General features: G+C 38.7%; 1 protein-coding gene across 1 annotated transcript in view; it reads left to right on the top strand.

Moving 5' to 3' along the window:
* Thsd7b (thrombospondin type 1 domain containing 7B) overlaps positions 1-13,174 on the top strand; it is an 834,275-nt gene that overhangs the window by 280,800 nt on the left and 540,301 nt on the right. Inside the window, exon 3 of the mRNA XM_028773130.1 lies at positions 6,443-7,253. Coding sequence (XP_028628963.1) covers positions 6,443-7,253 — 811 coding nt within the window. The remainder of the gene's footprint in view (positions 1-6,442; positions 7,254-13,174) is intronic.

Here is a 13,174-nt window from a genome sequence, read left to right as displayed (position 1 = left end):
CTTCCTCTGCAGCTGTAGACTTGTAGTAGTAGAAGCCAGGGTATTCTATGAGGATCACTGACCAGATGTATGAAAATGGACTTTTCAGTCTTCTACAAATACTTATAGGACCTTGAATATACTTGAATTTGTCTATACTTTATTTCCTCCTTAGAAACATGTGGGCTGCAAGGTTCCCTTTCCACCCTTGGGATCTGGGGAATGAATGGATCAGGATTTAGTGATCTTAAAAGACTCATGTCCAGGATGCCACAAAGTACAGGCAATGCAAGAGTCACTTTTAGACTTTAGAATTTTTGGAAAATAGGGCTCAAATCAGACATACCAGTAAGTAATTTTTAAAAGATGGCTTTCTGTCCGTGTGGCATTTGTCTCTGTTTGTAGCAATAAGCAGATATATTTCTGCCTGTTTGTGCTCTCCTGCTCTTTTTAATGGATGCTGTATCCACTGGCAACTGATAATTTGTAATGAAAAGTGATAAATAACAGAGGTGCTTTGCTTTTAAGTCAATGGCATATGTCTGTCCATAGAGATGAAGTGGGTTTACAATGTGCTATTAGTGTCAAACAAAACTGTCACAGACAAAGAGCTGGGGATGGCAGCAATATTTGTGCTAACTCAGAAAGGTATAGAGATCCTCTCCATGGATTCATGAACCCCCATGAAGGACAATCAGAGGACCTGATCACACCCATCACAATGAAATTGTGTTTGCTACCTCCTAATTTTTGCTACTAAGTTATTTCATGGGATAGTGGGGTTATTGAAATATTTGAGCATGCATATCATAGAGAACATGATTGTGCTTTTTGAAAGATGACTTTAATATAAATACAGCATTTTATGGGTTGCAAAATGAGCAAATATGTGTGGGGAAGGCGGAGCTGTTGGGAACATGTGTGCCAATGATCTGAGTATGGATGTTTCCATATGTGTCTGCCTTCACAACTTCTTCCTAGTTTTGGGTTTGATGCTTCAACCCTAATGAGACTGAGAAATGATATCACATCAAACACTATGTATACATAAATAAGTAGGGCTAACAGCCTTCTCGAGAATGGATTGCCAAAGAATTTAGTGCCAGATTTTCTGAAGGACAGCTAATGTGTTATTAATTTTATATTTCTAGACTCTGTAATACTATCTTCCATGAGGTAGGTGCTGACTACTTGTTATAAGAGGATAAACACACTCTTCCTCAATCTTAGGTCATAAGTAATACTGGGGCTTTCTTAGATAGTGTCCCCTATATAGAAGATGTTTTACTTTAGTTCATCTACTACTGACATTGGAGATTTTTTTTAGAAGGGAAAGTTCTTCCGTACATTTTCAGTTCCATCTTGGCAACGAAGCACCTTACAAGTAAGTCAATGTTGTTTTATGTCAGATTTTATGATGTTGAGGTTTATGAGTGCTCGGGGCCGAGTAATTATCCACAAATAATCTTCTTAAGGTGCTCAACCCTACATTATCATTCATGTCACTCCTCCAGCCTGTTGCCCAAGTTAAAAATAAAACAATGTCAGGATAATAAAAGCCGTGGCTAGGAGAAATGAATAATAAAACAAACATCTCTTCCGATTGCATGAATGGTATTAAATCAGGGCTGCTGCTTAAGTCAGTGCCAAGTGTCTGGCAAAGCTGTGGAGATTATGTTTATTTTTTTCTGACCTCGAGAGTCCCAGTTTTTCTCTGAGCATAGCAGGGATTGGAGCAGATGCCACACCTAAATTTAGACCTTCAGCAATCTGTCTCAAACAGGGTGATTTAGATCGGGTTATTCATTCATCTAAACTAATCCAGTTAAGAGTAACTTAATTAAGGGAATAAAATCTGCTAGCCCTTTTCTGTCTGTGGAGGAATGTTGTGTGAAAGCACTGACATATCTGCACAGGGAGCCAAAACATGGGCAGAACAGCATGGAACTCACAGAGCCAAAAATGGCCCAATAGTTCCTGTTACCCTTCCATCTCCAAAGAACTTTCTTAGAACGGAGATTTCAATTTGTTTATTAAAACTGTTATAACTTAAAACTGTTGTAACAGTTGGTCCAAGTGAAGAAAAGAATCATAGTGGAATGATAAGCTAAAAAGGGGCGGGGACAGCTCTGTCACACACTGCCTGCCATTAAGGCTCAGGATACAATGCAGTAGAGGGCTCAGAAAGATTTTAAGAGTCAGTGGTCAAAGAGCACAAGTGAAACCCTATCTCCTGGACATGAGAGGCTGACTGCACTCATGAACACAGAACATCTGTGGTTGAATCCACAGATAAGATCAAGCTTGTCAACACTGAAGTATTTGGAGAGGTGCTCAGGAGCACCCACCCATAGATGAGGAGCGATTGGCATTCAATGGCAGCAGTAAGTGGGAGAGTTATTTATTTTTTCAGCAGATGGCCACATACCGTGAACATATAGGAAGCACTGATGGAACTCAGTGGTTGGCAAGAAGAATGCCATGGGGCATGACTTGGAGGATTCAGAGAGAGGGAGGGAGGGAGAGAGAGAGAGAGAGAGAGAGAGAGAGAGAGAGAGAGAGAGAGAGAGAGAGAGAGAGAGAACGCGGGGTTGATAAGATTAAAATAAATTGTTTGAAATTCACAAAGAATAAATAAGTAGATAAATGAATAAATTTTAATGCCTAGCAGTTAATTCAGGAGTACCTATTTCTACCTCATAGAAGTGACAGGAAATTAACTGGTCCACCTCTGCTTCATTTAAATGGGCCCAGGTAAACATGCAAAACCCAATAATACCTCTATGCCTTGTATCAGTAAAAATATTTCTCAAGAGTGATAAATGACAAAGTAATTGTTTATGGAAGTTCTCTCTTAGCAACTCAATCTGCATGACTTCCTGCCCATTTTCCATTTAAAATATGTGCAGTTACTGACCTGATGATAAAAAATATAAAATAAAATGAGTTTCTTTATATTATTTAGTTAGTTATATTATCTGAATATGATTTTGATTTTTGCATGTTATCTCTTTAATCTGCCCATTTTTTAAAGCTTACATTTTTGTATGAACTTGAACAAGGTTATAATATATCTCAAACTTCAGGCATATTTCATATAAATGCATGTGTTTTGCAACCCCCACCCCCCACGAACTGCAAAACCCCTCAGGTCTCTGATTTTCATTCATGGGTACTAAAAGTTCATTGCTGACTAAAACTGAATAAATCATGAAACCTTTATTTTACTCATGCTTGAGAAATGCAAATCACTACAGGCCACCTGCCCAGAGCTCTGGTCTTGTGTGTTTTGTCTACAATTTGTTTTTCATTTGTCCCAAGCATAAAGGATTCACTTTGCATTGGCTTCTTATTTGCTTGTTTTCGTCTGGCTTCAACATTTGCTTCAGCCTTTCTACTCAAGCTGTCAGGTGTTTATATATATATATATATATATATATATGTATATGTATATGTATATGTATATGTATATGTATATGTATATGTATATGTATATGTATATATATATATATATATACACACACACACACACACACACACACACACACAAACACTTTACGACCTAGAAGGCAGAGCCTGTGCATACCTGCAACTGTTATTACAGCCTCTAGTTCTAGTCAAGTAATACAGATGAACAAACCAGCATCCTTCCCTGTGACATGAGTCAGATCGGTGACTGTAGTAATTTATGCTTTTTAATAATTACATTTTGTCTTACATTGTTCTGGGAGAATGATGCTATTTGGTATCATTTTGTGTAGATGAAAGATGTAAAAGCTCTCGCAAGAATGGCTATGAATAAGGTTTAAGGTCTCAATAGTTTCAACCAACAAAAAATGAACTCCTTTATCTTTTAAAGTAACGGAAGGGCTTTTAATTAGAAAGCTGTTATAATGAGAAGAAAATGTCTTAGTTAAACACTGTAAAAAATACAGTATCTACTTGATAGTATGTTTTGACTGAATGAAATTTAATAGTAGCCTTTTCAAGATTGAGTTGTAACAAATTGACTGTCCTTTTCTTTAATTCATACCAAAAGTCTTGCATGGAGAATTGAGGCTATTTAATGACTGAGCAAATAGAGATACCCCGATAGTCATTATCTTAAAACCCAAGGTAATTTACAAAATGTTTCCTTTTACTATCTCTAATTATTTTAATATATGATTGATTTTATACATGAGCGTCGTATATTTTTTTTGAAATATCTCCCGAGAGTGGGTCTTTTTATAGAAACTAACATAGTACCCAACATAGTTAACAGTGGGTAGGATGTCTTGAAATGAAATGGCTCCATACCATCTAGGTTCCAGAGCCTGCAGGCAGTAGTCAGCTAGCAAATGTCTCCATTTATATGTTTTATATGCTATAGCTTTGCATGCTGCTTATGAATATAACACTAAAGACAGTTCGTCAAGTCAGCTAGTTCTGAGAGTACCACTTTCAAGTGTCACTTTATCCTAGTTAGTCAATATTCGAACCAAATTCTGGAAGCAAACTGTGAGCAGGCAAACTGTAGGGTACCTTGCTGAGTAAAATTTGGCTTACATAAAAAAAATGTGCCCTCTCATTTCAACAAAATGAACCCTCACTGTGTTGACCTCTTCTACAAATGAAGTATAGTCACCATAGCTTGAAAATGCAGTGTTATCATGAATTCTAGCATTATGTAGCCCAAGTATAGTTATGAGATGAAACTGAACTACCAAAAATATTATATGAGGTACTATTTTCCTGCTAAATTGCCAAAGCTTGCCATAGTAGGTAACCTAAATGCAGATAACCTACTTCTCTGAGGATATATAGGTGATGTCACTCCTGCAATGCTTATGACTATTCCTAAACATGTAATTGATTGATATGTATACTATGTTCCATGAAGTGATTAAGCTGCATTCAGACCCAGTTAGGGATTTTGGTTTGCACAGTCATTCCAACTACTTGGGAGGAAGAGCAGAGGCAAGGACAGAGGAGTAGATGGGCAGAGGGTCAGAAAGGGTCAGAAAGGGTCAGAAAGGGACAGAAAGGGCAGATGGACAAAGGGGCACAGGAGCAGAGAGGCACAGAGAAGAGCAGAGGGGTAGACAGAGAAGAACTGTTTGATCCCAGGAGTTCAAGGCTAACCTGCACCACACAGAAAGACCATGTGTCTTTAGAAGTGTATTTCATTTTAAAGACTAAAAGTACGGAAGGACTAAATTCCAGTAATGGATATTTGAATCATGAGTGAGATCACAAAACTAATTCTAATTTTTACTGCCATAGATGTGTGTGTGTGTGCGCGCGTATGTGTGTGCGCACGCATGCGCGTTGGGTAAGTACAAAAAGTATATTCAACAAAAAAATGTGTAAAATTCAATGTGAATCTCCAAAGCTTCAGAATGGGCTATTCTAACTGTATAAAATTTCACTGAGATGTACAGGCTTCAAGTCTAGTTCATTTGATTGTATGTTTGTGTGTGTTGTGTTTTATATAGTTTTAATTAAAAAGACAAGTCTTAAACAAACAAACAAACAAACACCCATCCCATTCCCAGAGACAGAATTTCTATTGTCAAAACATACAACATATACTTTCTCACTGTAGTTCTTTGTGTTAGATTTCTTTTTCTTCCTGCAAGTAACCACAGGAAAATCTAACCCAAACAGGACAATTACTTAGAAAATAAAAATATATCAGCATATTTCAATTTTTTAAAAATGTGTTTCTCTTTTGAGCTATACAATGTATCAGCTGAAGAACTGGAAATATGAAAATCCTACCTTAAAAAAAATCTTAGTTTTAGGATATTTTTTTTAAAATATTTTTATTCTTAATGTTTTTGTGAATATGAATGTTTTGTCTGCATGTAAATCTATGCACTGGGTTCTTGCCTGGTGCCTGAAGTCAGAAGGTGGCTTTAAAATTTCTGAGACTGGAATTATAAGCACTTGAGATCAGCCATGTGAGTTGTGGGAAACTGAACCTGAGTGAGATCTTTGGAGAACAGTAAGTGCTCTTAAGGGCCGAGCCATCTTTCCAGACTCTAGACTTTTCACTGAAAAATTACCTAGCTATAATGTTTTAGTACTTAGTTAGAAGGATTACTGTTGAGTTATATATAAATGCTTGGGAACATAACAATCATAATGGTTGGATTGTTTGTTAAATGGTGTTTCCTTGGCACCACATCGTACCTTGGTGCTTAGAACACCTCCACAGGTTAGCACTTTATTTTTCACTTTACATGACTAAAGAAATAACCTTCACAATAGTCAGGTAATTTCTACTTGTTTGTATTTCTGATCATAGATGGAAGGTGATTTCCACAATCTTAAAGTGAGACAGCGTCCAACTTCAACATGCCTCTATTTTACAACAAATTTGTAATTTTTTGTAGTGCGTGTGCTGTGAAATACATAGACAGATTTCTCTTTCCACCAGAGTTGAAGAGTGATGGAGAGCCTTGTTTTCCTATCTCAGGTCCCTGGGGAAGGTGTGCAGGTGACTGCGGACCAGGCGGAGCCCAGAGTCGTGCTGTGTGGTGCTTTCACATAGAAGGGTGGACCAGTCCCATGACGAACTGTGATGAGAGCAGCCGACCTCCGAAGGAAAGGAGCTGTTTCCGCGTGTGTGACTGGCACAGTGACCTGTTTCAGTGGGAGATTTCCGACTGGCACCGCTGCGTTCTGGCTCCTGCCGCCCAAGGTGAGCCCAGGCCTCGGGCTGTGGAGTGTGTGACTGCTCAGCACGGTCTACAGCACCGGACAGTGCGCTGTCTTCAGAAGCTCAACAGAACCATGGTGGCCAATGAGATCTGTGAACACTTTGCTCCTCAGCCTCCCGCAGAGCAAGCCTGCCTCATCCCTTGTCCCAGGGACTGTGTGGTCTCTGAGTTCTCCCCATGGTCCACCTGCCCTGAAGGGTGTGGGAAGAAGCTTCAACACAGAACTCGTGTGGCCATTGCGCCACCTCTGTATGGAGGTCTGCAGTGCCCGAATCTCACTGAGTCCAGAGCCTGTGAGGCTCTAGTTTCCTGTCCTCTTGGGAAAGAGGAATATTCCTACAGCCTTAAGGTGGGACCATGGAGCAAATGTAGACTCCCTCACCTTAAGGACATCGATCTCAGCGGAAGAAATGTCCAGGATTTTAGCTCTGATTCAAACGAGCAAGTCACCTTAACACATCAGAGTTACAAAGCACACCACCACTCCCAGCCTGGGAACATAGAGATAGGTTTTCAAACCAGGCAGGTATGGTGTACAAGAAGTGATGGAAGAAACGCCCTGCTAAGGTAGGATGTCTTCCCTGTTTGTCTTCCATTACTCTAGGATATTATAATGAGCACACTCGTAAGGGTTCTTTGTGATCTCTATAAAGACAAAATAATTGTAACATGGGATTTTAGAGGCTTTTGTTCCACTTAAATTTTTTTACTTCTATTAGAAATGTCAGGCATTTCTTAGTGTAAGCAGCCAATGTTTTAAATTTTTAATGTATTTTTCTTCCTCTGTGTCTATCACTCTATGTATCTTTCCATCTTCCACTCTGACCTCGCAGTTCACGAACATGTGTGCATGCACGTGTGTGCCTGCATGCGTGTGCGTGCGTACGTGTGTGTGTTGCATATATGAAGAGGCAGACCACACTCCCTAGCACAAATCCTAGCAGTGCTAGTGAGTTTTCTCCTTCCATCTTGAGGGTCCTGGAGATTCTACCTCATGTTTTCAGGCCCCCCAGCAAGTGTCTTTCTCCACTCGGCCATCTCACCTGTCCCATAATGCTTTAAATTCTTATGTGATTCCTAACATCATCCATCACACAAAGGTTAAGTCTTTCATTTCTACATTTCATCCCAATATCAGTAAATACAAATGGAGGGCTTTGGTGACTATTGTAAGAGAACTAAATGGGTTTTATGCTAAGAAATCAGCTTTCCTCCCAGATCTGAGAAATAAATACGTCGGCGTTCCCTGCCTTTAACAATGCACCTGTGGTGTTTCAAGTTTATCTCTGTTTTCACGTCTTTACTACATTTTTTACCACTAGAGACATTTTTGAATATCTGAGTTGAATATGTTTTTATACTGGTAACAGTGTTAAACCATAACCCAAGACTGCTTTAGTTTTTAATATTGCTTAATTGAAAATGAAAGCTTACATGAGTAATAATTAAAATTACTTTCTACATCTGGAATAAAAGCTCTTAATGGCGACAATTTAGATATCAAAATTGTATAAATATATTCTTTTAACTATGTAGTCTAAGACATCACAGATAAGCTGATAGAACCATGCTCACACTGTGGTTTGTTTTCCTCCTGCTACTTAAATGGAGATGTTAGTAAACTTTGACACCCCTCAAACACACACCATTGAGGTACCTCTCAATAATATTTAAATCGCCAAATAGCAGAATGCTATTCTCAGGCTGTAATCACTATCATCAGTGCCTCTTTCTTGAGATCACAAAAGAGGCCCTCCCCTGTACAATAATGTAATGGTGGTGTTTTCTCCATAGTACTTCACAGGTGAATCTGTTTCATCTCTGATTCTTCATTCTAATGCATACCGTCAAACAACCCACAAGGATGTTGAAGACTAATTTCTGTCACTTTACTATCTATTTCTGAAAAGCCCAAAAGATTAAATAGATTATTAGGATAATTTATTTGAACACATACAAAGGATTCTAAAAAAAAAGTGGTTTTAGTATTTCATACTTTTTTCATGAACAATGCAGACAGAATTCCCATTTTATTAATCTGTTTATCTTTACCAGCTTCCTTTTTGTTAAAAAGTAGACTTCATTTTATTCTTTCAATTTTATTGAAACTAGATTTTAAATACAACATATTCTGAGCATGGTTTCCCTCCACCAATCCTTCCCAGTTCTTTCTTGCCTTCCTCAACCAGAATTCTTATTCTCTCTCCTTAGAAAACATGCAACCATATAAGGCAGTATGTCATTAAGGCAAGTGTCACTAAGGCAGCAAGGTAGAGCCACCATTAGTAGAATTATTGTTTTATTAGACTTCTTTTCTTGCTGTTTCATGATATGATTTACAGGACCTACATGGCAGCTCATGGTTGTCTCTGGCTACAGTTCCAGGGGATCCAACACCTTCAACACAGACATGAATGCACACAAAATACCAATGTACATAAATTTAAAATTAAAAAAGAAATGAAACAGAATGTTATTAGTAACAGCTCAGGCTGGGAGTAACAGTATAATAAAATAATCCTTTTAATATAAAAATTATATAATAAAATATATCTTCATCAGCTTTATTTTGTTAAAAATAGACTTTGCTTTATTCTTTCTCTTTTTTGAAAATATAGTTTCAGTATAATATATTATGCATATGGATTATTATAATTATAAAATAAGATAAAAATCAAATGGGTCAGAATAGGGCAAACCAAATGGAAAGAGAAGAGAACCAAACAGAATGAGAAACAAAGGTAGATGCAAAACACACATGTTTTCATACATGGGAATCCCATAAAAGTACAAAATTGGAAGTTATAATACACACTCAAAGGATCTGTTAGATAAAATGAAAGGAAGAAAAAACAGGAGAGTGAGAGCAAGAGAAAGAGAGAGCGAAAGAGAGAGAGAAAGAGAGAGGCACCCTGACACACATTATGAAATGAGGAATCTCCAAACCAGCACTTTGATGTGTTTTCTGTTGGCCATCTACTGCTGGGCATGAGCCTACCCTTAGTGCTTTGTTTCTTCAGTGAGATTCCCTTGGAGAAAACTAATTTTCATTTGAAAGTATTTATTAATTGGGTTAGGGGTATGAGACCTGTGCCCACTTCTCCCAGTTTAGGGCCCTACCATGTGTAGATCCATGCAGGCCCTGTGCATGCTGCCACAGTCTCTGTGAGTTTATATGTGTATTGGTTACGCTACAGTTAGAAGATCCTATTTCCTCGATGTCCCTCATCTCATCTGGTGCTAGACTGACTTTAGTTTATAGTAGTGGGCTTTACTTTAGCGTACAGTAACAACACGGAGTTCCTGGATGCCTCTTCTTACTCTAAAACAGTTCTGTGCTTGTTTACATTTTGGGTTATACTCTTGCCCCAACTACATTATACACTAAATACTTTGGTTTCCCTGGTCAATTCATATGTTGAAAATCCAACCTGGAATGAAGGAAGGTCTGGGGGTGGGTGTCATTAAGGCAGGAAGGTAGAGTGCCCAAAAATGGGACTGTTGTTTTATTAGACTTTTGTTCTTGCAGTTTCATGACAGTTTTGGTGTTTAATCTCATAGAGATATTATTACCTGAACTTGATTTGTATCCTACTTTGTAGCTTCCAAACTGAGCTTTTACTAACAATATTCTGTTTCTTTTCTTTCTTAATTTTTAAATTTATTTTATGTGTATAGGTGTTTTGTGTGCATTCATGTCTGTGTGAAGGTGTGAGATCCGCTGGAATTGTAGCCAAAAATAGCTATAAGGCAACCTATATGTGCTGTGAATAGAAACTGGGTCCTCTGCAAAAGCAGTCAGTGCCTTGAACACTAAACCCTATCTCCTGCCTCAACATTGTTTCTTAAAAACCGTGTAGTCTATTTCACTTCTGTTATAGTACTGTGTCCAGTACTAAGGATACATTATAAAGAGATAGTATAGTTTTGGATCTTCAACATGTGTTGGTTTATTTCTATGGTTAGAGGTTAGTAAGCCCTAAATCAAGAAGTGGATCAGTTTGTTTCCTCATAATTACTCTCTTCTCAGCCTTCAGGTCATGTCCTTGTGTGGAAAGAGAAAGAAAGAAGGGAAGAAAGAAAGGAAGGAAGGAAGAAAGTAGGAAGGAAGGAAGGAAGGAAGGAAGGAAGGAAGGAAGGAAGGAAGGAAGGAAAGAAAGAAAGAAAGAAAGAAAGAAAGAAAGAAAGAAAGAAAGACAGACAGACAGACATATTCAGGCTTCTTTGTATAAGCGTTAAGTCTAATCTAAGGATTTCCTTCATGCCCAAGTTAATTCTCAAAGTTCCCAATGCCTAAACAGGAGTTTAGGTCTCAATTTAGGAGGTACAAGCACAACATGCACTTGGTGGTAATTGAGGACAATATTAATACATTTGGAGCCCAGAGCTTGCATCTGTCTTCACTCTTCTTATAGACCATGGATTGGACAATTAGACAGTGCCATGCCCCCATCCTTGCACTATCTTCCACAACTGACTCTCAGCCTCTTCCTTCAGTGTCCTGGGGGCTACTGTTCCTTATATTGTCTTCAAACCTGGGTTTTCAGAATATCACAGAGCTGACATGATATCCCATGGAGCCTTTTCTGATTAACTTCTTTTCAATTACCAGTGTGCATTTCCATTCTTCCATGGGCTATCCATGACAGTTCAGTGGTGTTGGTGGTAGTGTGTGAGTGGTATTTATACATGCCTCTGCCCACCCAGAGGCCCAAGCATGATGTCAACTGTCATTCCCTTGAAAGAGTGCCTCTGAATCTGGAGGGGCTATTGGGCACCAAGTCCCAGAAATCCTAATGTCTTACATGCCCCTAACAACATTGGAATTGTGTGTGTGTGTGTGTGTGTGTGTGTGTTTGTGTGCATGCATATATGTATTATGTATATATGTGTACAGACACACCAGTATTTTAGTGTAGATACTGGGGATTTAACTTTTCAGCCTCTTAGCTCCATACCTTCTTCCTTTATATCACTGATGAATGTACTACTGTATGGTACCACACACATCCTTCCTCCACTCCGTGGTGATCATTTTGATGGCTTCCAGATTTGGGCTATTGTGACTACAATTACAGTAAAAAGAATTATACAGATATTTTTGTGTACAATGTTTCAACTCCTTTGTATAGATGCCAAGGAGTGCAGTGACTGTGGCAAGAATGTGCTTGGCTTTTGTGAGAAACTGTCACATGTGTGGCTAGAGAAATAGCTCAGTGTTTATGAGCATATGTCCTTACCTAGGGCCTGATGTCATTTGCCAGTACCCACACTGGGCCAGGCACTGCAATCACATTTAAGCACCCAGCACATAGCAGGGCATTCAAGGCTCTCTTTTGACCCAAGGGCATACTGATACATATGGCATAAAGCCCACAAAAAGATACATGCAATTAAATTATGTTAAAATATTAAAAATAGAAATGATAAGTGTCTTCCAAAGTGTCTGGACCATTTTACATTACTACAGTCAATGCAAAGGAATCCTTATATCTTCACATCCCGGCATTTGTTGCCAATGTGTGATAATTGATGTTTTAACAGGTGACTGGTCCTGTTTCATCTCTCATGGTGCCTAGACGTTTTCCCCTTTGTTTTCAGTATTTACCCTGTGTGATGTCCTCTGCAATTCCTGGAGCTATGGTTTGCTATCTGTTGTTAATTCTGATGTAACATTCATGAAAGGTAACATTTATGATAAGGTCCCTAGAAGCTCAGTCTCCCAGGAGTTTTTAGCTGTCCACACTGTGCCTTGATCAACAATTGTTAGCTTTTCATGTTCTGGCATGACTTCAGGGCTGCTTTCCACTTCTGCTTTTTCTTCAATAGGCTGTATTTTGTTTTCCTCTTCTACTTGCCTCTCCAATTTTGGGGTCAGTTAATTGCCTTTGAACATTAGTTCTCTGATAGATCTAAGAAGGGTCATTGTTTGTTGGTCTGTGTAGCTACTTTGTCCCAGTCTACTGCCTGCCTGGATAGGCACCAGAAGCCCCTGTGATCTGTTTAACATTTAAGGCATCATATTGAACCAGAACAGCTCTCTCCACATATGTCGTGAAATCATATCTCATGAACATCCATTTTATTTAAACATCAAGGGTTATGAGATGCCTCATACACTGTCATGGAATGATTGAGCTGTTAGAAAAGATGGTGTTAGTGAGGACATTTCTGCAGCTCCACCTTCTACAACCACGGCAGAAGTGCTGCCCTTGCAAGCCATTCACACTTATGGTTGACAGAACTGTTTTCTTTCTATACAAATTGGAGAACTGTGCTGGCATTGCCTCACAGAATTTGGTGAAAAGTTGGAAATACATCTTCCCAAAGAAATGTCTTTCTCTACTTATTCTTTCCTTCCTTCCTTCCTTCCTTCCTTCCTTCCTTCCTTCCTTCCTTCCTTCCTTCCTTCCTTCTTTCCTTTCTTCCTTTCTTTTTAACGTGGGTTCTGAGGATCAAATCTTAGCCCCTTATATTTGTGCAGCCAG

This window comes from Grammomys surdaster, unplaced genomic scaffold (genome assembly GCF_004785775.1).
Source record: "Grammomys surdaster isolate TR1022 unplaced genomic scaffold, NIH_TR_1.0 221, whole genome shotgun sequence".
In the NCBI taxonomy this organism is placed as follows: domain Eukaryota; kingdom Metazoa; phylum Chordata; class Mammalia; order Rodentia; family Muridae; genus Grammomys; species Grammomys surdaster.
Note: the sequence above shows the minus strand (reverse complement) of the source record. Positions and strands in the feature narration are given on the sequence as shown.